At 28.9% G+C, this 25,918-nt stretch overlaps 2 protein-coding genes across 2 annotated transcripts; both read left to right on the top strand.

Annotated features, from left to right (window-relative positions):
• The first annotated feature begins 7,282 nt into the window (after positions 1 to 7,282).
• On the top strand, positions 7,283 to 11,808 carry LOC105158195 (purple acid phosphatase 17). The gene is made up of 7 exons (XM_011074854.3): positions 7,283 to 7,693; positions 7,792 to 7,948; positions 8,020 to 8,127; positions 8,607 to 8,734; positions 11,036 to 11,164; positions 11,275 to 11,342; positions 11,495 to 11,808. The coding sequence occupies exons 1-7, from the start codon at positions 7,508 to 7,510 to the stop codon at positions 11,709 to 11,711; spliced, it is 993 nt and encodes a 330-aa protein (XP_011073156.2). The 5' UTR covers positions 7,283 to 7,507; the 3' UTR covers positions 11,712 to 11,808.
• Positions 11,809 to 16,584: 4,776 nt separating this feature from the next.
• On the top strand, positions 16,585 to 23,647 carry LOC105158194 (purple acid phosphatase 17). The gene is made up of 7 exons (XM_011074853.3): positions 16,585 to 16,819; positions 16,903 to 17,059; positions 18,036 to 18,143; positions 19,184 to 19,311; positions 22,198 to 22,326; positions 22,991 to 23,058; positions 23,163 to 23,647. Exons 1-7 carry the CDS (start codon positions 16,646 to 16,648, stop codon positions 23,371 to 23,373), a joined length of 975 nt encoding a protein of 324 aa, XP_011073155.1. The 5' UTR covers positions 16,585 to 16,645; the 3' UTR covers positions 23,374 to 23,647.
• The last annotated feature ends 2,271 nt before the right edge of the window (positions 23,648 to 25,918 follow it).

The raw sequence follows: 25,918 nt of genomic DNA on the forward strand, positions 1-25,918 counted from the left end.
ATTTGTAAACCAATATCTACATAAATATATATTAAGCAAATTTAAAATTGTAAATCTAGACTGTTAATTTTGAATTAAGTAAGATCTAAGCCATCAACCTATAGATTGGATTTGGACCTCTGATTCATATCACATCTAACGGTTCCTAAATTCAAAAAAAGATAATCAAGTAAAATGCGTGTTCATCACACGAAATTGCATGAGGGGCTAAATTGCTCTATTTTCACAAATATAGAGAGGTGATTTGGTATTTTCTTTCCACAGGGGGTAATTGCTCATTTTTAATATCACATGGGGTAATTTGCATTATAAACCCATATCCGACACTGAAAGGACCAAAATTGCGAAACATCAAAGCATTATAGGGTTTTTTGCAACCACTAGAAAAAGAAAGAATAAAATGTCAAAATTGCGAGGGACACATAATTTGTTCCGGCAACTTTCGTAAAATTCAACGCCAAAAAAACCAAAATCGTAAAATATCAAATGGTTACAAGAGTATTTTGTAATCCTAAAAAGATAAAGGATATAAATACCAAAATACCAAAATTACAGGACAAAAAATATATTTAAGTCTTTTCTCTTAAAAGAATATATTTAAGTCTTTTCATTATTATAGGGATAATAATTTAATTTTTATTGCGGTAATTATACTTACTTCTCCCCTAATATAGTTAACTCTACACATATATAATAACAAAAATCTCTTCTCTAAATTGACAATATGCATCGAATTTCCTCTACTTACTGGTTTTTGCAAGAAAAGAAAATTAATAATTACAACTATATAGAAAAGATTGTTACTATAGAGGGTTGATAATTTTGATCGTATTGAAATTAATTTTGTAATTTAATCGTGTAATTAAAAAATTTGTAATTTTAGATACTCCAGGCAATTTTGTTGAATCCCCAATTTAATTGGGTCATTAGTCAAATGCAATTTACAACCAATTGTTCTTAAATCGCCAATTTTTAAAAGTTATGTGACTAAATTATAAAAATTAATTCGTATTGCACCAAAAATATCATCCCTAAATTATTGCACCAAATAATTTAATAATTTAATCGTGTAATTAAAAAATTTGTAATTTTAGAATACTCCAGACAATTTCGTTGAATCCCCAATTTAATTGGGTTATTAGTCAAATGCAATTTAAGACCAATTGTTCTTAAATCGCCAATTTTTAAAAGTTATGAGAATAAATTATAAAAATTACTTCATATTGCACCAAAAATATCATCCCTAAATTATTGCACCAAATTAAAATATATTTTTACTGTATATATATATATATATATATATTATACTTTGGGTTGTAACAGTCCAGAACACCTAAAGTGCAAAACTAAATCCATTATATGATCAATAATAATAATATTTGGTTAATCGTCCTCTCATGGCTTCTTTCCTGCCACAGTCAAGAGGGTGCTTCTCAGTTTCGTGATCTCGGTGTCCAAATTAGTCACCTCGGGTAACGAAACTTGGAACTCGTCCATACCGTCGGTGCAATCCGAAAACGATGCCCCTCCAAGATAAGTCTTGAGGGCGGATGTAGGGTCATTCTTCACGAACCCGATGCACTTGGTGATGTCGTGGATGATGCTATCGTACGCCTCGCTGCATGTTTCTTGGATGGAGTCCTTCGACACTCGCTTCAGGTGACTGGGCAGCTTCGACCCAATGCCATCAACTATCTTCTTCCCAGCCATGACTTTCTGTAGGGCTGCATTGAGCACGTTCGTCATTGCCCCCTCCCAGGTTTTCGCATCTTTGGTCATCTGCGTGCAGAGGGCCTTATCGGTAGCTGTGTCGCAAAAGGGGTTGACGGCAGATTCCGCCGCGAAGAGGAGGAGGGATGTGGCCAAGATGACCAATGCGAAAGAAGCGGTGGTTTTCGTGAAACCCATTTTTAATTTTCCTCTTTTGAGTTAATTTGTGTGACTATTTTGTTCTTTCGTTTGGAAAATTTAAATGTTATTTTCACCCTTTGTCTTTTCGTGAGGTTGATCTCAGAAGTGGAAAAGGCAAGAAGGGTGAAGTGTGTGTATGTTTGCGTTGGCGTGGTGTGGTTAAATAGAGTGGATGAGTGGGGTGGCGTTGTTTTCTCATTTTCTTTGGTTGTCGAATTATTACATTATTATTAAGTGTTTGTATATTGGTCGTTAAAACAATTTTCTCTCTTTTTTTTTTGTGGACAAAAGGAAAAAGCGGGAAGAAAGATGAAGAGTTCTCAAGAATTAACTGCAACTCAAACTAATTATAATTGGCATTCAACACAACACAAAAAAAAAAAAAAAAACTCCGCTACATTATAATTGACTACGGTTAAAAGTTATGATAAATCAATACTATTATCCACAATCAAACAAAATCAAGTAGTAAAACTTAAATTCTCATCATGGTTAATCAATATTTGCTATGGTTATTAGCCATGGCTAATGTATTGGCCTCACTTGCACAAACAACGGTAACCATTGTAGAGACGTAGTTATTATATTCCCCACAATTTGTCTTTGATCATAGTAATTAATTTGTAGCGAAAAATAATATTTGTTCTAGTACAATAAGCATAAGGACTTCTGGGACAAGCTTGTTTGGTGAAGCATACAATCTAATGCACCGTGGTTGTGTGCGGGCATTTCTAATGAAATTTTGTTCCAGCACCAAAAGAATTGAATCTTCTTGGCCAGTTTGTCATCTAATGGATTTTCGACCCAAGATTTACTCAGTTAGAAGGAGGAGTGTTGGATGATGAAGGTTATCAAGAGATGCAGGCAATCGAAATCAAAGTCAAACTTGCAGAGTGGGGTTCTCAGGAGATGTTGAAGTGGCAGCAACGGAGCAAAGCTCCTTCTCATTTCTTTCATTCTTGAGCTTCTTCTCATATTCAGTCTATTCTCTTACAGTACTTCCAGTCTACCTATGCGTATAGTTGCGTCCTGGATGAGGTGTTGTCAGCCATTCAACCACGCATGACCGCTGGATGAACCAAACCTTGGCCGAACCATTCACAGGTGTGCAGGTCAAATGAGCTATATTCGCTATGTTTCCTCTTAAATCACTGGGCCCCGGATGGCATGCCTCGTTATTTTTTAAAAATGTTAGGTACCATGAGATGTCTTAAGTTTGAAGTTATTTAAGGTTACTATAAATAATAATTTTAACTTAAAATAGTTAGAATTATTTAAACTTACTACAAAAAGTTAAATGAATTATATATATTGCCTACATTATAAATGACAAAAATTTAAAATTAATATTTATCATGGGTTTAACCAAAAGATGTTTCACAATAGTATAAATGTGAGTCATTCATCTAGTTTAAATAGATCCAAACCATTTACTTATAGATCGATACATACCTTTGATTTATTTATTAAATCTCAGTTTGATATATATGTATGTAAAAAGAATAAGATCTAACAATTCATATTTAAGGACATAAAAGTTATTTTATAAGTAAAACTTAAGCAAAATAGCATATGGGGTACGTGATGCGCACCAAATAATTTGAGGGTGTATTTTATTCATTTTTAAAAAAAGTTGAGGTAAATTGTGAAAAAAAAGTCACAAGGGAATGTTTTGCCATTTACAAATAACACAACAGGATAGATTGAATTTTGCCCTCTATAATAGTATAAATAATTATTATTGATCGTATAAAGTCCAGCAGCACCACAACAGGCAAAGGATTTAGATAAAATTCTAAGAAAAATAGAAATTATTAACACTCCAATACTTAAGTGAATAATTATTTTACTGAATGAATAAAGAAAGAACTTGAAATAATGTGATAATAATGATTGAATATGATGGTGGAGTGATAAAATTCGTGTGGAGTGCAAAAGTGAGCATAAAAGTAAGTAAAACTCAAGATAAAATGAGAATAAGAGCATAAGGGACTTCTTTACCCAAATAACTGCATAATACCTTAATTTATAAGCAGTTGTGGAGCAAGATCCGGGAAATAATTAGGAAACTTATACATTATTGGAAAGATGCACATGTTGATTAACTAACAAAAGAATCAGATTGAGATTAGGACTTGGACTTCGAAAGAATTTTTTGAGCGTTCGAAGAGGTCTTGCCCAATCAACCCTGAGAATCTAGGTATTCATTTACTGTTGTTTGATAAGTAGATTTGAACCGGCCTATGCGTAATTGGTTGGAGATTATTTAGTATGATATGTCTTATGATATCATCCACACAGTTGATGTGCCATCTCAATTATATGTTGAGTCATCCCGTTGGATTGGGCTCGTTCTTCAAATCTGCAAGTTACTGAGGATAAATAGATTATGGCTTGATATCTTGCCCGTGGGCCAATAGAGTCAGGCCTACTGGATTTGCTTGGTGGGACCCATTTCCTTACTTCGGACTCCAAGAAAAATATTTGAGGGGGCATTATCTCCCACTTCAAGAGTGCAAGACTTAGTGTTAGACTACTGGAGGAAAAAAAGTAGTCCTACAAAAGATCTACTTGAAAAGACTTTTTCGTCCGTGCAAGTGTAACAGGGACAATCCTATTGTGGTGTTTAGGCTCGCCTCTGTGCCGATGAAAGAGAGTTCTAATATTTGCAACTACCTGATAAGCGTATGCAATTTTTAGGGGAATCTATGCAAATTTTGAAAAGAATAAAAGTGTTTAAGCGATAATTACAACATACATTTAAGATAAGATAACCAGACGATAAGTGAGGGTCACGTGCGCCCTGATTGGAGGAGCGAGTACGCGAGAGAGAAGGGAAAGCCCCCAGTCCTGTGCGGATGGAACTGGCTTGTTGTTATCATATTTAAAGCAGCTTCCTTTTTGTGATTTCACACTCCTTCTGCTTTTCTGGTGAGTCTCTTCCTCTGCTCCTTCTTCTCTTTGTAACGTCCATAGATTTTAATAAATAATTGGGATTAATTGATAAAAATTTAAAAATTTTATTAATTAAGTAAATAAAAAAATTAAAGGAACATAATTAAAATTTTGGAAAAGATTAAATAAAAAAAAGAAAAAAAAGATATACATAGCAAACATAATTCTCTTAAGATTGGAGTAAGCCCCATGTGTGCCATCACCGCAACTCAAAATAAGACACACATCACCACTCCACCCCACCGCCTCTATGTGTAAATAAATCGTGAGCTAAGTATAAATTCTTATGGCGTATCTTTTGACCTGTTGAGGGAGAAATCAACTAAAGAACTTTGTTGTACTATTATTTTTTATTAGTTTTAACAAAATTACGTCTATCCAAAAAAAAATCTAAATTCTATTCATTTCCATTCCTTTTTCTTTCCATAACCACAAGAAGCAGGTATTATCGATCACTCCTTCTAAATCATTAATTAATTTCGTCCTATTTTATTTGATTAGTGAGTTTATTAAATGTAATTTCTACTATTCGAATAAACATTTAACTGAGAAATTTAATGAATTTGATTATTTATAAATTAGGAATTGATTAAATATTCAACTAATTGAGTTAGGGCTGTTCCAAACCAAGAATTATAGCCACACTACGATTGCACATCGGAGGTCTATCCATTCGAAAGTATCATAATAACCACTTTAAACATAGGTAAACTATTATTATTAGCAAATTATTTTAATCACCTCAAATTAAATCAGCATATTAAAAAATAAAAAATAATTTAGACATTACGCATTTGCGCCCGAGCAACCTCGGAACCAACGTTCGGTGTTGCGTTGGTCCATAACGTCTTAGTCAGAATGACATTGTCACACAAACAAAATTTCGGACAATTACATAAATTCGAAGCAAATCATCATTTATTGCTCTTCGAATTGAATCATATTTCCCTTACCAATCACTACTTTCCGAATTCGACATTATAATAGAAGTTGTTTCTTATACGGCTAGTTGATAGACAACATAACTTCAACCCAACAACATAATATATGTTTTCCAAAGAAATTTTGTCGAATTTGGGGGAAAAAATTAGCAGCAACTTTGTTTAGGTAATAGGAATTGTCGTAGCCTCCAAAATAACAACAAATAAAAAAAATAAAAATAAAAAATAACAACAAATAAAAAAGAAGCTATAATGGCAGATTTGTGTAGAGCAAATTGTTTAATTTGAGGCAAAGTAAATGGGTCTTACGCCAGGTCAAATAATTTTTTGAATTAAATGATCCTTATAATGTTACAAATATACCTCTTCACATGCATTAATGCATAAAGACGTATTGGGGTTGTTTGGGCATAAAAAGATTTATTTGATTTATACTAAGTCAATTGAGGGTCAAATATAAAATTTTTTAATTATTTGTTAATGTCAACAAATTCAGTAAATTTTAACTAACAGATGGACTTATTTGTAAGATGGAAGCAAAATTAAAAAATGATAGATATAATTTCTCAAATCATAAGAGGTCTACGTATAATTATATCAAATTTCAAAAAAATCGCTTTAGGCCCTGTTTACTTTGATGTATAAGCTTGTATTAGAAAATTAGTATATGTTAATATAGTACTTTATTGTATGGTGGCCGGTATAAAACTAAAGTCGTGTACTAATTACTATTATACCTGTATAACTAATACCACCTTGGGAGGTGGAATAGAATTAGTTTCAAAGTTGCACCAAATGTGAATGACCATATATTGTACCCTTGAAATTTGATTTAATAGCAATAATAAAATAATTATTTTAATAATAATTATTATTATAAAACTAAATAATAATAAAATAATTATTTTAATAATAGTAATGATGATGATGATGATAATAATGATTATAAAAATAATAAAATAATTATTTTAATAATAATAATTATTATTATTATTATTTTATTATTATTATTTTCTTGTCTACTAAATTTTGTAAATAATGGCTCAAAGGTTATTTCCTACGGAAAAACATGTGGATACATCAAACTTGATAGAATATATTATGTTCTAATAATATATATAAATAAATAGCTGACTAATTATAAAGAATTTTTTTATTCTTCATTTAGTCAAAAATAATTTTATAATTCATTTAATACGAGTTTCAAAATAAATAAATAGGGCTCTATTATAATATCACATGGGATAAATTGAATTATGGACCACCCAATTGAACTGTAGCCATAACATAACGCAATCCACCGAATATATCCACGACAGAGTTCCCATGTACACCTACCAGACTGCGAGAAAGGGGCCCTACATCCGACAGGCAAAGCATATTCGCTAGGTTTCCGCCTTTATCCCATTGGCGATTCCTCCGCATATTCGCATCCATATTACCCAACTCTTCATCAATCAATCAATCACCACCTCTCGCTAATCCCACCACTAATCCTCTCTTTACCACACAATTAACACTAATCCTTCCAAACTCTTTTCTATATATCTCTCCAACCCCATCTGAAACCCCAACAACTCCTTCTCCTCGCGTTTCCTCTCGTAATTCCCGTTTTGTTTTTGCTGTTCTTTTACAGTTCTTGATTCTTCGTTCCTCTCCGAAACACACACACAGAGAGAAAAAGCGTGTTTTACAGAGCCATGGGGAGTTGGAGAGACAAAACCATGGTTCTGTTCCTCTGGTTGTCTGTAATCTACGTGTGTAAGATTTCGGCAGAGTTTCAGAGATTCGAACACCCCACGAAAGGTGATGGGACACTGAGGTTCTTGGTGGTCGGGGACTGGGGAAGAAAGGGAGAGTTCAACCAATCACGTGTCGCGTTTCAGGTGCATATATATGGGGTTGATTCACAGGAAAATCTGTGCTGATGATCATGAGTGTATATATGTTTGATGAAGTTTCTTGATTTTGATGATGTTTGCAGATGGGGAGGATTGGGGAGGAGTTGGATATAGATTTTGTGGTGTCAACAGGTGATAATTTCTATGATAATGGGCTGAAGGGGGAGGATGATCCCAACTTTCTTCACTCTTTTGCCAACATTTACACTGCCAACAGCCTCCAGAAGCAATGGTTTAGTGGTAATTATTTGAGGAATTAAGTCCGATTAATTATCTTAATTAAACAGTAATTAAGGTGTTAATCCATGCAGTGCTGGGGAACCATGATTACAGGGGTGATGCGGTAGCGCAATTGAGTCCTTTCCTTAGGCAAATGGACAGTAGGTGGCTTTGCTTGAGGTCTTTCGTTGTTGATGCAGGTGATTTTTTGTTTGAATTGGTTTATATGAAAATAAATACTTTTAAAATTTTTATAATTTTTTTAAAGCGATGATTATATTCAGACCCTTCCAAAATTAAGAAATTGTACTTTTTTTTTTAAATTTTTTACCTCTTTTACTAGAATTTAGACGAAATTTACCGATATTAGCAAAATAATTACATAAGTTTTTAATTCTATCCCTAGTTAACACTCTTGTTTAATAATTTTGTATTTGTAAGGAAAAAAAATTATAATGACGTTAACCTCATATATAGATAATTACATTAATTATCATTTTATAAGTATAAAAATAAACACGAAAATATTAAATAAGAAGCAAAATGAAAAATTTATATAATATTTTTTTCTTCATATCATCATTTTTCATCCAAATTCTAAAAGTACGTGATTAATTACAAATATAAGAAGCACCGTAGGTTTATTTGTTGTGTTTGGGCTGAAATGGTTTATCAACAGAAATTGCTGAATTGTTCTTTGTGGACACCACTCCATTTGTGGATGAGTATTTCTCGGATCCCGGAGAGCATAAATATGACTGGCGTGGTGTGTCACCTGTAGACACCTACACTGCTCAAGTATTAAATGTAAGTCTACAACTCTTTTATATATATTTATATATGATAATATGTTCTAATTTATATATTTATTGTGTGATTTTGAGGTATTATTTTTTGAATATTTGTATAACTAACTTAGGGTAAATATTATTTTTTATCTCATAAAATATATCCCGTGACATTTTTAGTACCACTATTTTGGATCTTAGTGGTGTGAGCGACTTAATACTGTTAAAAAATATAATATTTAATTATGATTAATTATCCTGATTAAAAAAATTAATTACTATAGCAAAAAGTGTTGTCTTGAATTTCGTGTGTAGCTAATGCATTTGTAATGGCTAAAAAGTCATAATAAAAATACTTGTGCATAGTCCATAATCATGGTAAAAATAATCTTTATAGTGAATAGGTATTTGCTCGACTTTTATTTAATGGTATTTAATAATAATTATCTAACACTGAATTCATTGCCAGTAAAATCATATATAACATTAAATTTTTTTCTAGTGAATCAATTATTTTAATCCTATTAAATTAAACTCGTAACGACTTTAACAATAGAAATTTTAGATTATGATGTGGTTCAAAAGTTTTAAATTATGATTGGATCAAAAGTTTTTCTAGTGAATCAATTATTTTAATTCTATTAAATTAAACTCGTAACGATTTTTTATAATAAAAATTTTAAATTATGATAGGATCAAAAGGTATTTCGAGTTAGTTTAATGCAACTAAAATAATAAAAAAAAAACATCATGATTATTTTGTCAAATTTAAAAATTATGGTACTAAAAGTGCGACAAAATTTATTTTATGGAGAAAAAAAATATTTAGCTTATATAAGTTAAGCACGAAACCTAACATACAAAGTCAAACACGAAACCTACGTTTTTAATAAGTTAAGTCTTTGTCCAACATAAAAACTAACATATCAATCAAACATCAAATCAATTAAATAACTGCATTTTTAAGTCTAAATGTAGTTGGACTCTCTACTTCGTCATAAAAAGAATAATAAAAAAATATATTGTTTTTTATATTATAAATTATAATGATCAAATAAAATTATTATAAAAATTTAAATCTGGATCATAATTAGTTAATATTTATCATAATTTTATAGATGGTTAAAATAATTATTATGATTTTTAGGTATAGCTAATGATTACGTCTTGTTGTCGTAAATAACGATCAATAGCTTTCTCGTACCCATGATTAACTATTATTTGACATAATATTCTTTTTTTAGCTATTATAATCAATAATCATAGCAAAAATATATATATATTTCTTCTAGTGCTTATAGCTATACACGTCCTACACAGATTTTACGGTTCACCCAACATTATTGCTTGTTTGAAGTATTAAAACACTAAATGATGGAAAAATCTAATTTATATCGAATTTGATGGAATTTTTTTAAATTAATTATATAGTGAATGAATTATAATCACTACTACTTAGTATATATAACTTACCATCATAAATCTAAATCAAGGGCCTGGCATTTTGAACGTGTGATATCTTTTGGCTTTAAAAAGTTCATTAAAAATTTCGATTTGTTTTAAAAATAGACAAAAAATTCTATAAGTTTTCTTAAATATAGGCGACGTTGCCGTTTACATCAAATTTGAGCGACGTCAAATCAAGAAATAGGGCGACAGTGACATCTGTGCGTGGAAATAGTCGTCGCCCCAATTTTTCTTTTTTTTTTTAAATTTTTTAATTAGTTTTAAGATTAATTAAATATAATTTAATTAATTATTGTACTTAAATATATATTTTAATTAATTAATAATACATTTAGATTTAACAACTCTAGTTTTTAAATTTCAATTTTAACAATTATAAAAATTATTTAATTAATATAATATTTAATATTAATTAAATCAATATTTTAATTTAATTTAATATTTCAATTTAAATTATAATAAATCGAAAATCTATATAATTTTTTTTTATATTTTTAAGTAAATATATTTAAAAATTATTTTATTGTTTAGATAGATGAAAAAAGATCACTTAAAAAGGTAAAAAAAATTATATATATATATATATGTGAAATATATATATATATATCATAAGGACATTTTAGTAAAAAATATTAAGAAAACATCCGCACAAGAAGCGTGTGTAATGCATCTTCAGTTAATTCCTAACGTAAGGGGTGTTTTTTGTTGAGTTTTATAGAACACTGAACGATTTTTAGTCTATTTCAAAATTTCAAGGGGGTTTTCAATATTTCCAACAAAATATTAGGGTAAAATGCATTTTTGCCGATATTTTTTCGTATTGTTGATAACTTTGAATTGATGCAATATGTAGGATCTTGAATTAGCATTGGAGGAATCAAGAGCAAGATGGAAGATTGTTGTGGGTCATCACGCCATCCGAAGCGTAGGTCACCATGGTGACACACAAGAGCTTGTAGATCAGCTACTTCCAATTCTTCAGGTCAAATATTAAAAATAATAATAACTAATTTTCAAAAACTATACTAATTTAAAAAAACAAATATAACTTGATGTGCAATACTAATTGTGCTATTTTTATGAAATTTTTAGGCCAATGATGTAGATCTCTACGTGAACGGACACGATCATTGTCTTGAACGTATAAGTGACAACAAAAGGTAAGAAATATATATATATATATATATATATATCTTTTATTACTTTTTTTCCATGAATGAATGATCCGATGTTGAATGATGTGATGGGTGACAATGTTACTTCTATTAATTGCAAATTTAGACTTTATCTTGATTTTTCGATATTTCTGTAGCCCAATTCAATTCTTGACAAGTGGAGCGGGTTCAAAGGCTTGGAGGGGAGATGTTGATAAATCAAACAAGGAAGGCTTGAAATTCTTTTATGACGGACAAGGATTTATGTCTGTTCGATTGACACAGAGTGATGTGGAAATTATATTTTACGACGTATTTGGTAGAGTTTTACATGAATGGACTACTTCCAAGCACCAACTTCACTTGGAGATGTAAATAAGTATTCTAGATCTAATGGATGACATTATTGAATATATTAGTACAGTTTGCTCAGACCATCTAAGACTAATGGATGAAAGACTCTTGATCTGCAGTGGAGTTATTTGTATCTCTCATTAGATAAATGTAATTAAATTACCCCTAAATTGCTGAGCGAGGGGTAATTGAGATGTCGTCGGCAAGTCGAGAGGATGATGCCGCAATGGTTGCCGGCAATGAGGGTGAGGGGGGTGATTTTCAAATTTTTAGTAACAGAGAAAGAATTTTATCAAATTTTAGGTTTGGGTATTATTGAGTCTATACAGTCCATACCTATATATTATTTACCTATGGACAGGCCAAGGAGAGCATATGGTCTTGGAACACATCAGCATTGTGTTGAGACTAATGAGGGGAAGAATATTTAGACTAAATGGAGGAACCGGAGAATAATATCTGTTGTTGGAGGTCGGTAATACCAACAAAAGCTGAATCGTGACAGACATCCACAGTGGTTTTGAGTTCTTGGACGACAACAATAAGGTTGGCAATAGAATCTTAGATTTGTTGAAGATGGATTGCGACTGTTGGGAACGGGTATGCTTGATAGAGGACGAGGAGGTCGAAATGAAAACACCAAGTATTAGGAAGCATAAATAAACATCATGTACAAATTCAATATATATATATAATTACTTATGAAATAAAGTTATATTTTTATAAGACACATCTATTATCATCTTTATTGTTAAATAGAAATTAATCAAATTTAATATTATTATACAAAAATAATTCAAATAATTCTTCGACCCCTCAAACTTTTTCCCTTCTGAAACCACCAAGGAAATTAGATGCTTCTCCCAGAAAATGACAGCATACAGAGTCCAAATCTATAAAATTCAAAGACATTGTACAATGAGAGGGGCCTACCTAAAGATTCCCACCTCATCCCATTGGTTACTATTAATGTATTGGGATCTTAACAATCTTTATTGAAACGACATGGTTTTAGCCTTTCTTTTATGCCTTTCCTTTTCCTTCATTTATATTGGCCCATTTTCTGCCATGGTAGTGGGTGGTTCCTATTTGGTTGCTTGTCTTCTTCTCTACTTAAGTCATTGATGGATCATTTTGTTTTCTGTAATTTTAGTAAGCAATTAATTTGATTTCAATTAATTGTTTTATAAGATAAAAAAAATCAATTTTGTAATTTTACTTATCATCTAATTTATCCATAATGACATTGTATTTAAGGTTAAAGGGTTTGGACGGAAAGTGTTGGAGTAACCAAAAAATTTATATAAATTTTCAATTTTCCTCATTTAAAATTCTCATGTAAACTTTTGTACTTATAAAAAGGGACAAAAGTAACACACATATATATATGAAGTGAGGTTAACATCATTATATTTTTTTCTTCATAAGTACACAATTATTACATAAAAATATCAAATAGAGGATAAAATTAAAAATTATATAATTTTTTTTCTAACATAAACGTTTTACGTCCAAATTCTAACAAAACTATATCAGGTGTAAAGAGTAGATTTTGGTAGGGGTGGGGGAACTTTTTTGGAGTAAAGTCTAAATTCACATTTATTAGAGAGGATGAATCCTTATATTTAATTATATGCAAGTCACTCTCAATCACTAATTTAAAGATATCATGGATAATTACACTATTCTATCATGATGTTTGATGTAATTATATGTAAATTTTCTATTATTTGAAAAATATATCTAATGCTCCTAATATTTGTTTCTGTCTAATAAATAGACATCTTCATTAGTCAAAATTCATCAAATTTGCTGATATTATCAAAAAAGTATGAAAATCTATATATTTTCCACAAATTGACTTATTTCTAACCTATTACAGGTTAAATAAATCTTTTCTGACCAAACTGTCCTTATACATCTTCGCACAATAATGCATTTAAGGAAATATATTTTCATGTCAATCGAGTGTAAATATAAATTTTCATTCAATTTTTTGTTAGTATCAACAAATTTTGTGAATTTTGACTAATAAAGAAATCTATTTATTTAATAGAAGCAAGCATCAAAGGTACTAAATTTAATTTTTAAATAGGTGAAATGCAAACACCCCCCACCGTATGGGGTCATTTGCACTTTGCCCCCAACCTTTTCTTTTTTCACACTTCCCCACCCAACCTTTTGATTTTGTTGCACTTTGCAATTTTTTGGAGAATAATGATGGAATATTCAGTTCGCATGTGTACACGAACCTAAGGGCGATTTTAGATTCGATAAAAAAGGTTAAATGCAGATAACCCCTCAACGTGTGGGACCATTTGCCTCCCCTCCAACCTTTTTACAAAACAAAACAAAAACAGATAAATTAAAAAATTAGAAAAAAATATATATAGAAAAGCTCTGAGAAATGGAGAAAATTTTCAAAAATTTAAGGCTTGATTTGCAAATAAACTACTTCACATTACAAGTCAAATGTAATATTAGCGCAGACTGAAATACATACATATGCTTGATGGTGGCATCCATAAAAATGCATAATTTTTTTTTCTTTATTTTCTGGTTTGAGTTTTTATCTTTTGATATAATAGTAATGTATTTGAGTTTATTGTGAAGTTACACTCTTTCTTTCATAATTTTATTTATTTGGGTTGTTGAAGTTCAATCCCTTCATTTGTGCCAGTGAGTTTTTTCTTATTTTCTCACCTGAGTTGTTTTTTCAATCTTTGTAATGTTTTGTTGATTTTGTATTTCTGTTAAATTTTTTTGTTTGTGAATTAAAGTTTAAAGTTTCTTGTTCAGTTTCAGAGTTTCACACATCTAATATTGTAGAAAGTTCATAATTTTTCTATTTGATTTTATCTTGTAATGTGAAGTTATTTATCTGCAAATTATATATTGAATTTTTTTCTCAATTTTTTGGATTTTCTTTATTTTTTTATTTTTTATTTATTTTATTTTTATTAAAAAGGTTGGGGGGCAAAGTTCAAATAATTTCATTCACTGGGGGCTGTTTGCATTTAACCTTTATAACTTTATCGAATCCAAAATTACACTTAGGTGCGTGTACGCATGCAAAAGAAATATTCCATCATTATTCCTCGAATAATATAAAGTGCAACAAAATAAAAAAGTTGGGTGGAAAATGTAAGAAACGGCATGGAGCAAAGTGTAAATGACCCCTTGGTTAGGAGACGTCTGCATTTTACTCTTTTTAAATCACAAAAAAATTATATATAATTGCTCTAAATCTCATGAAAGAACAGAATAACAATCCCAAGATAATAATATGCACAAAATTTTAAATTTTTCAACTTTCATCTGAAACTTAAAACCGAACTGAAATTTAAATGAGTACTCATTTTGAGATGGAAGGAGCATTATATTATTATTTATACTATTATGAAAAATAATTTTAGCATAGTTATGAATTCATAAATTATAGGAACATTGTACACCACATAGAAGAAAATGTACTATTACCTATTTTTATAATGGCTATAGAATAAAAATTATAATAAATAAATATTATTAATCATAATTAAAAAAATTGGATACAAAATTTAATTTATTCATTGCTCATTGTAGTTTGATTGTTATTGAGGAATATATTGATATGTCAATGGAGACACTAATATAACAATGTGTTTATTGCTTCTATAAATAAATTAGGGATAGTTACACTCTACTCCTCTGATGTTTGGTATAATTATACGTAAATCTCTGAGGTTTGCTTTCGTCTAAAAAATAAATTTCTCTTTTAGTCAAAATTCACTAAATTTGTTGATATTAACATAAAAAACTGAATCTAAATTGATATTTCCCTCAATTGACTTATTGCAGGTCAAATAATTTTTTTTGACTAAACTATCCATATAACGGTGAAGATATACCTCCGCACATGCACTAATGCATGAAAATATATGAGGGTAATTTGATTATAGAAAAATTATTTGATATGCAATAAGTCAGTAATAAGTCAATTAGAGGTAAATATATATATTTTAGTTATTTATAATATCAGCAAATTCGGTGAATTTTGACTAACGGAGGGACTTATTTGCTATACGGAAGCAAACCTCAGGAGTGCTAAATGTAATCTCTCAAACCACACGGGGTTTACGTGTAATTACACCAAATCTCATGGGAGGGAAGTGTAATTCTCCCAATAAATTATTTGGCATTTCACACTGCACAACTGCGATAAATTATTTTGGCCAGTTCACTATAAAAATTGGATGAAAAACTTAACATAAACTGACAGAATGATCTCATTTTTAGACCGATGATAAAATCAGGGAGTATTTGTAATTTTTAAAACAACGAGAAGATATTTATAAATAGAAATAAGAATACTCCCTTCCACTGAGGTTTGGTATGATTACACGTAAATCCCATGTGGTTGGAAAATTATATGTAGCACCTCTAGAATTTGTTTGTATCTAACAAATAAATTCCTCTATTAGTTAAAATCACAGAATTTGTTGATATTAATAAAAAAAAAAAAATATTTAACATCGACTGGCTTATTACTGACTTATCATAGGTCCAATAAATCTTTTACAATCAAATTATCCCCATACATCTTTACACGTTAATGCATGTGATGAGTATGCATTCACCATTGTAAGGGTACTTTAGTCAGAATTTTTCTTCTAACCTGCAGTAAGTTATTAATAAATCAATCGAAGGTAAATATAAATTTTTATTCAGTATTTTTGTTGATATCAACAAGTTTAGTTAGTTTTAATCAATTTGGGGACTTATTTGTCAGATAGAAGCAAACCTTAAGAGTGTTAGATGTAATTTTTCAAATTACAGAGAATTTATGTGTAGTTACACCAAATATTAAAGAGCTGAAGTGTAATTATCCCTTTTAATTATATAAACCTCGGGGGCAGCTATTTTCCTCTTTGCTCCTCCGTTTCGGCCTTTTCTCTCACTACAACAACAAAAACATGGTTATGTTCCTCTGGTTGGTCACCATTATCAGCTTACTGAGCGCCCGGAACATCTCGGCAGAGTTTCAGAGATTCGAACACCCCATCAACGGTGATGGAACGCTCAGGTTCTTGGTGGTCGGGGACTGGGGAAGAAAGGGAGAGTTCAACCAATCACGTGTTGCGTTTCAGGTGCCTGTACATGGGATTGATTCACTACAAAATATGTAGTAGTCATCATGAGTATGTTCATTGAGTTTTCTTGGTGTTTGCAGATGGGGAGAATTGGGGAGGCGTTGGATATAGATTTTGTGGTGTCGACAGGTGACAATTTCTATGATAATGGGTTGAAGGGGGAGGATGATCCCAACTTTCTTCACTCTTTTGCCAACATTTACACTGCCAACAGCCTCCGGAAGCAATGGTTTGCTGGTAATTATTACATCGGTTAATTGCAAATTACCCCTTGTATTATTCCAAATGTTTAAAAAAACCCTATAAAAAATAAAATATTATTTTGTCCTCTGTAATTTTAAAAATAGCCCCTTAGTGAGGGGGTAATTTGCTATTTTTTTCTTAACTCGCAGGAGGTAAAATGGTATTTTACTTTTCATATGGTTTTCTTAAGTATTTTGAATAACACATGAAGGTAATTTGTAATTAACTTGTTATTTACTTCGATGCCATATGAAATTAAGTCCAAATACACAAATATTTTCTAATTTTTGCCACAGAATGGTGGTTTGAAATTAGAAAATTAAGGAGCCAAAAAATTGTTTTTTTCCATGAAAATTATTTGACCCAATGATTCAATCGGTGAACCGTGTGATCTAGTACTGGATTGATTGAACCGGTTAGGTCAACTATCAAGAGTAAATTTATGATAAAATCTTGAATTTTTCTTCTAAAATGTGTATTATTTCTATTAAGTACCTTAATTTTATGTTATTTCTGAAAGGATGATAGATTATTTCTCAAAATGTGCATATTTTACGTTATTTCTAAATATAAAACTCTAATTTCTCTTCTCAGTTCAATTTTGCTATTTTTTGTTAGATTATTTTTGATAATTTAATGTATCTGATTTTCTATTAAATTTGAAAATGTATAATATTATTTCATGTATTTTATCCTTATAAGTGTGTTTTAAAATTTATTTTATTATATTCTATATCCTAGAAAAATAGTGATTTTTTTTTAAAAAAATAGGTTATTAATTATATTAATATTATTTATTATTTAATGTTATTTTTAAAATATTTTTAATTATTTGTGAGTAAATATGACGTCACTGGTTTAACCACGATTGACCCAACGATCAAACTACTAGCCCGTAATCCGCTTAATTTTCTGAATAAGGAACAATCCGAATTTTAAAACATGTTATAAGAATTAATTGGACATGCAGTGCTGGGGAACCACGATTACAGGGGTGACGCAGTGGCGCAATTGAGTCCCTTTCTCAGGAAAATTGACAGTAGGTGGCTTTGCTTGAGGTCTTTCGTTGTTGACGCAGGTGAGTGTTTGTTTTATTTTAGAGTAAATTATAATGATTTTTTTTTTAAATTTAAATATAATTACAAACACTTTTTTGCTGGTTAAAAAATTATTAATACCTTTTGATTTTAGCATTTCTCTAACAACTGTCGCAATCGTTAGTTTATGTTATATTTTGATTCATTTTTTGTAGTAAATTGGCCAAACACTGTGAACTATAAATTATAATTGGGAAAATTGCATAAAAACTCTATGTGCTTTCAAAATTTAGCTAAAAATCCCATGTGTTAAAAGAATAGGCAAAAAAACCCTTGTGTTAGGGATAATTACACTCCCTTCTCCTGAGATCTGATGTAATACGCAAACTCCCTATGGTTTGTTACATCTTGCATTCCTGAGGTTTGCTTCCGTATAACAAATAAGTCCCCTCGTTAGTCAAAGTTAACTGAATTTGTTGATATTATCGAAAAAACTAAATCAAAATTGATATTTATCCTTGATTAACTTAAAATTGAATTACTACAGATTTTAGGGTAAGTTACAAGTAATTTTGCATAATTTTAACGTAATTATAAATACTTTTTTGCTGATTGAAAAATTATCAAAACCTTCTGATTTTAGCGTTTGTCTAACAATTAACTCAATCTGTTAGTTTTTGTTGGATTTTAACTCATTTTTTTATTATGAACTGATCAAATACCTTCTGAATTATGAATTATAATTTTATTCATTTTTCATAATTTTTGAACTTCTTTAAGGGCTAGAGGACAATTTTTTTTGTTTTATACAGTTCTTCAAAATTTTTCGAACATCTCATCCGATATTTTCAAAAAAAATATTGCAAAGGCAAAATTAACAACTCCACGATTCCATTCAAGATTATATAGTTTCATCAAATATCAAAAGTATTAGTAATTTATCAAACAACGAGCAGATATTCGTAATTATGTCAAATTTGAAAAAAACTTGTTGTAATATATATCCTTTATTTTATTTATTCATATTTATTTTGAAATACGGACAATTGCTATGTTTTTTTAATTAATTATTTTTTAACAGAAATTGGTGAATTGTTTTTCGTGGATACGACACCGTTTGTGAGTAAGTACTTCACAAAGCCAGGGCATCATAAGTATGATTGGCGAGATGTGCTCCCCGTAAACAAGTACACTTCTCAACTACTAAATGTAAGTCAGCCTCATGGTTTTATGCTATATATGAAATTTTATTACCCAAATATATAAATAAAATAATAATAATAATAAATTAAATAAACTAAAGATCATTTTTTATTTATAGGAAATATTAATTTACTTTGAAAAAATTATTGTCATCTAAGGGAGTTCCGACGAAATATTCTACTGAAAAATGATGACATTATATACAATTTGTATAGTTCGGATGATAAATGAATATATTAAAAAAAAGAACGGAATTCAAGTAGCAACGTGTAAAAAAATCATATAATTTGGATGATTAAATTTTATTTTTTTCCTATTTTTGACGATTTAGGCGCAGGGCAACGGGACTGCGGAAGAAGGAAGGTTTAATGTTATTAATTTTAAAATATTATTTTAAATTGTTTTAAACTATAATTTATTAATTTTAGAGAAATTTAGATATGGATAGAAGTAAAGGATAATAAATAATAAACAAATATTAATGTAAAAGATAAATTTTATTTTTATTTTAAAAATTACAATATTTTGTAAAGTTGGAACTTTTGAATTAAAATTTACAATCTACTAATTAGTTTAATTAATATATATATATTCTATTATTAAAATTTGTAATTTTATGTAGAGGTTATATAAAAAAAAATTAGTTAGTAAAATAGGATAGTTGTGCTCATTTAAAATTTATTAATTGATAAATATATGAACCTTTGAAATTTGAAAAATTTTAAAGATTTAAAATGTGCAATGTTATGAAATTTAGTTTTAAATTAAAAAATTGTAGGTTTAACAGTTTTTTTTTCTCTTACCAAATTACCATTGTAAGGGTGATGATATACCTCCTCAAATATATTAGTGTGAAGATGTATAATATTAGTTTGATAATAAAATGATTTGTTTGACTTGCAATAAGTGAGAAATAAGTCACCGGTAGTAAATATTAATTTTCTTTCAAATTTTTTACTAATATCAACAAATTTAATGAATTTTGACTAATATAATGATTTATTTATAAAAGAAAAAAGTATAAAAAAATATTAAGTGCAATTTTTAAATTATAAAAAAAATTATGCATAATTATATTAAAATCTCAAAAAATAATAATGTAATTATCCTAAATTCTTGTCATGAAATCATAAATAGTTGAGTTTCGGACAATTCAGTCCACTATTAGACTGATTCTCGTTCTCTTGTATCAATGTCAATTATTACGTCCATCCAAATTTCTTTGTTTCAATGTCACATTACAAAGGTGCTTTCCACGTGTCCAACTTGTCATCTTCTCCTATCAAAACTATAATAATAATAATAATAATAAAATATAAAAATATAAAAAATTGCCACATTCACATAGCCTCACCACATACTGTAAATAAATAATGGAAACAAGTATCTCAAATCTATATATATATATATATATATATATTGATTGCTGTCACACATAGTTTTTACGTGCATATAATGAATAATTTTTTTAATATATTTTAAAATATATTAAAAATAATATTATAAATTTAAATAAAATATATCAATTAATATGTTATATTAAAAAAAGAAAAAAACTAATTTATTAATTAATATAAAACTTAGAAAGTTAAATAAATTAATTATTTTATTAGTTGAACGATATTTTTTACTTCAGAAAAGTTGGTACAACGGTATCATTAACTGTCCTTTGTGAGTGTTGAAATCCTTTTCTTTTTATATAGTATGGATAATTTTTTATATACTTTAAAATATATCAAAAAATAATACTATAAATAAAAATAAAACAAATAGATCAATACATTATATTAAAAAAATAAAAAAATTAATTTATTAATCAATACAAATTTTGTATTGATTAATAAATTAATTTTTTTTTATCGGTTGAAGGCATTTTTGACTTCATAAAAATTAGTGAAGCGGTATCATTAATCGTCTTTTGTGAGTGTAAAAGTCTTTTTCTTTTTATACAATATAGATATTATATTTACATTCTCAATTATCATGATTTTGGTAGTTAAAGTCGAAAGTTACCGCACCTGTAATGTAAATTTAAACCTTTTCCAAAGCGTATGCGTGTGAATAGATCTTGAGTTTAGATCTGACGGTTGTAGATCAAATCGAATGTGTCAAATAGAAACGGAATCCAATTAATTCAGCTATTGACTACACATGTGCATACACGTAAGCATTTATATCAATAGGCCCACACAGTATTTAATCTTTCAAGATATGATGATAGATATAACTTTTTCGAAATAATAATGAACAATGTAAGTCATGTGAAATAAAATTTTATTGAGTTTATACTTATTATGCATCAATATTATAATAAAATATAATAAATGATATACTATTTAATAATAATTTTAAAATTATCATTACATATATATATAATGAGTAAATTTGAATGATCGTTTCACCAATTTTTATTTATTTATTTTTTTAATACAGTGGATATTTTTAAAACAAATAATATTATTATAATTGGTACACAGTATAATAATATTATTAAATTAGTCAACGACTGCAAGTGGAATAAATAAATAAATACACATATTACTATAAAGTAAATTAATTTTTCATCAATCTATTTAAAAATGGAGTGAATTATAACGAGCTTCATTATAATTTTTTATAATTATAAATATTTTTTATTGTTTGAAAAAGTATTAAATATTCTTATAAAATTATCGGTAGTCTAACAAATATTCATTTGTGACAATTTATTATAATAGGGTAATTGTTATTTTAGGAAAGAATTTATAATTTTTCAAATAATAAGAGATTTTTATAATTATAATAAATTTTTAATAAAGTCTATCATAATTTATTTTAAATATTAAATTGTGGTCGATATATATATATATATATATGTACGTAATTTAAATTTATATACGTGTATATGTATAGGATCTTGAAGGGGCATTGAAGGAATCAAGAGCAAAATGGAAGATTGTGGTGGGTCATCATCCCATTCGAAGCGTTGGCCACCATGGCGATACCCAAGAGCTTGTCCACCGACTTCTTCCAATACTTCGGGTATTTGAATTATGTTTATTTTTGTTGAATATAGTCGTGGACTTCATATTTTTTTAATACGAATTCATTTGAAATTCTTTTTTTTAAGTTCTTTTTCTAAATTTAAATTCATCAATTTGAATATACTTTAATCTATTAAGCTAATTTCAGCATCTTCTCCTGAGCTTTGGTATAATCACACATGTAACTCCCTGACATTTGTTTTCGTCTAACAAATAGATATATTTGTTAGTAAAATACGATACCAATAAAAAATTAAATGAAAATCTATATTTTCTAACCGAACTATTTTTATACATCTTCACACGGTAATACATGTGAGGAGTTATATTTTTACTCTGACAAGGGTAGTTTGTTCAGAAAAGATTTGTTTGACATCTGTAACTAATTAATCCGTGTTAAATTTGAATTTTCATTCAATTTTCTTTTGTTGATGTTAGAAAATTCCATGTATTTTATTAAAAAATGAATTTATTCATTGGACGAAAATAAACATTAGGAATATTGGGTGTAATTTTTCAAATTACAGAAACTTATGTATAATTATACCAAATTAAGAGAAGGACAATGTAATTATCCCTAATTTATTTTCTTAAACTGAATTAATTATATAACAAGACTAATGCTATAAACTCATCGCGTGCCCTTCTTGCGAGACTTTTAGGCGAACAAAGTCGATCTCTACGTGAACGGGCACGATCATTGTCTTGAACATGTCAGCGATGACGAAAGGTACAGGAAAGAAATGATTCCCTAACTACTTATTTTATGTAGATGAATAATTCTATACCGAATTGGGTAATCAAGACTTTTATATTTATTCTCGATTCTTGTAGCACAATCCAATTCTTGACAAGTGGAGGGGGCTCAAAGGCTTGGAGGGGAGATTCTGACAAAGCAGACAGCTTGAAATTCTTCTACGATGGGCAAGGGTTTATGTATGTTCAACTTACACAAAGTAATGTGGAGATTGTATTTTATGATGTGTTTGGTAGGGTTTTACACAAATGGACTACATCCAAGATGGAGCTCGACACGTTTATGTAGAAGTATCATGGATCCGATGGATGAATCATTGAGTGCAGTATGCTCAAACCATCCAAACCCATTGGATGAAAAGCGATATTCAATTTACACGGAGTCCTTTGTAGCTCGTAGTAGGTATATATACAAGTATGAATAATAAAAGTGCGACTCAAATTTCCCTAAAGAGTTTAGGGTTTTATAATTAGTAGAGTGAGAACTAAGCTCTTTGTGGTTAGATGTCTGCATGATGTATTTTTCTACTATAATTGAGAGTGAGTATTTAAATTTGGGATCATTCAGTGTTGTTTCTTACGTATTTCGTATTTATTTTAATAAACTAGTTTTAAATATATATTATATTTATTATGTGATTAATCAGCCCCTATAAAATAAAATTGAAAACGAGTCTGAGATTGTATAGAGAATGAAGGAGTGCAGTGATATGAAAATTTTTTTGAATGAAGATAAGAATATCGAGATAAGGAATATTTTAGTACTGTTTGTTTTGGTAAAATAAAAATATACTTAAAGTTCGTTTGATTCAAATGAGAGGAAAATGAAGTGGAAGAGAGGAGAAGTGAACGGGGGAGGGGAAGGGAAAGAATAATAGTTTTTCTTTAAATTATTTGGTATGATTGGAAGGTGAGTAAATCTCAAATACTTTTAATTATTTGGTAAAAAGAAAACAATTGAGAAGAAAATACTATCTCTTATAATTTTAGTGATTTACCATTCTCTTCACTTTGTATCAGAAAATAAATAAATTAAAAAATTATACTAATAAAATTTTAAAATCTTATTAATAAAAATAAGAATATTTTTATTAATAAAATATTCATAAAAATGAGTATTGTTCATTTATTCCAAACTATTTAGTTTAAAAAATAAATAAAAATTACTAACAAGACTGCTTACCTAATTTTTGACTTTGAAGCATAGTTTTTTAGCGGTTCAATTATTATTTCTTTGACAATTATGTACGGTATTATCAGTGAGAAAGAGAAAAAAATTGGAGAGAAATTATATATATATATATAGATATATATGAATAATAGAGTAAATAAAAGTAAAAACTTTACCTTTTTTTATTTTTTTTTCTTTTTGGCCTTATACTTCCACTTTTCCGTTCAATTTTGGACGGAAATAAAATTGGACTTCGGAGTAGTTTCATATATATCAAGTTTTACTTCACATCCATCTCTTCCTCCAAATCAAATATAAGATTATTTCTTATACATCTATTTTTACTTCCATTTCTCTTATTCATTCATTTTTTGCCCCAACCAAACCTCTTATTTTTTTATCCTTGGAAGGGCAAATAAGGAAATAGCAAATGTAGTTACACATTATTCCATTTATGAGGATGATTCTTCTTTATATAGTGGAGAACTACTTCACCTATATAAACGGTATCATTCTTCTTGTGATAACATCACTAAATGAAATATAACATTTATTTATAATTAATTACAATGGTTAAAAAAAATAATCAAAGTAAATAGATATGATCATGACCCTGTAACATTTATTACTTGTGATTTTTATGAAGGTGACTATATTATTGACAAAAAATTATGATGAATATTTTTGTCATGACAAATAAGATAAATTTTTGTGTCGATTTTATTTGATTATAGTTAATAATAATCATTTACCATAATTTTTAATTCCATAACAATTAAATATGCGCAATAATAGTTTTTTTTTTCTATGCTCACATTAAAAAGAAAAATCCAATATTTAGATAAGATCATGATACCAATATATATGAGTAATCATAAATATGGTATATCCAAAAGGAGATAGTGGGAAATTACAATAGTGAATAACACAACTCACAACAAACTGAAATTTGACTAAAAAGACCTCCTTCCATGACTCAAACAGAAATCATCAATACTAAGTGCAGAATGAAGCCCTGAAAACACTCGTTACATAGTGTTGTTTTGTCCTTTTTATTTTATTTTCATTTATACCAATTGGTCTTCAACTCTTCTATGTTTTCGTCCCAACTGCTCTCCAAACACCACTCAAATTCTAAACTTTGTGGAGGGAACTGTTCGGTTTAAGAAGTTTCAATAGTGTAAGTTATTTGAATTGAAACTCACATTTTAATTTGTTTATTCTAATTTACGTAAACATGTCACAAAAATAACCTTTCTTGAGATAACGGAAATTATTAGATTTGGTCCAATCAAATTCATTAGAAAGTAAACGTGATACACTTATCATGTGATTGATTACATTTATCATTTTATTGATTTGAATTAAGTCAAATCAAATCTGACCAAATTCAGTTTAAATCAAAATTTGCAATAAAGAATATAGATCCACCTAACTTTGATCCAATGAAATTACAAGAGAAAGAGTGGTGCAGATGATGTAGTTGGAGTTGGGCACCTGTACGCAAGTTTACAACTTCTTCTTCACCTTATCCTAATTTCAGTTTCCAGCAACATCCAAACACGCCTCGCCACATTTCAACTTCATATCTCGGCCCCAGGATTTCTACAGAAAGCCACGTGTCCGAACAAACAAATCGCCGCATTTTCATCCACGTGCCATG

This window comes from Sesamum indicum, linkage group LG3 (assembly GCF_026168435.1).
Source record: "Sesamum indicum cultivar Baizhima isolate 11 linkage group LG3, ASM2616843v1, whole genome shotgun sequence".
Taxonomy (NCBI): Eukaryota; Viridiplantae; Streptophyta; class Magnoliopsida; order Lamiales; family Pedaliaceae; genus Sesamum; species Sesamum indicum.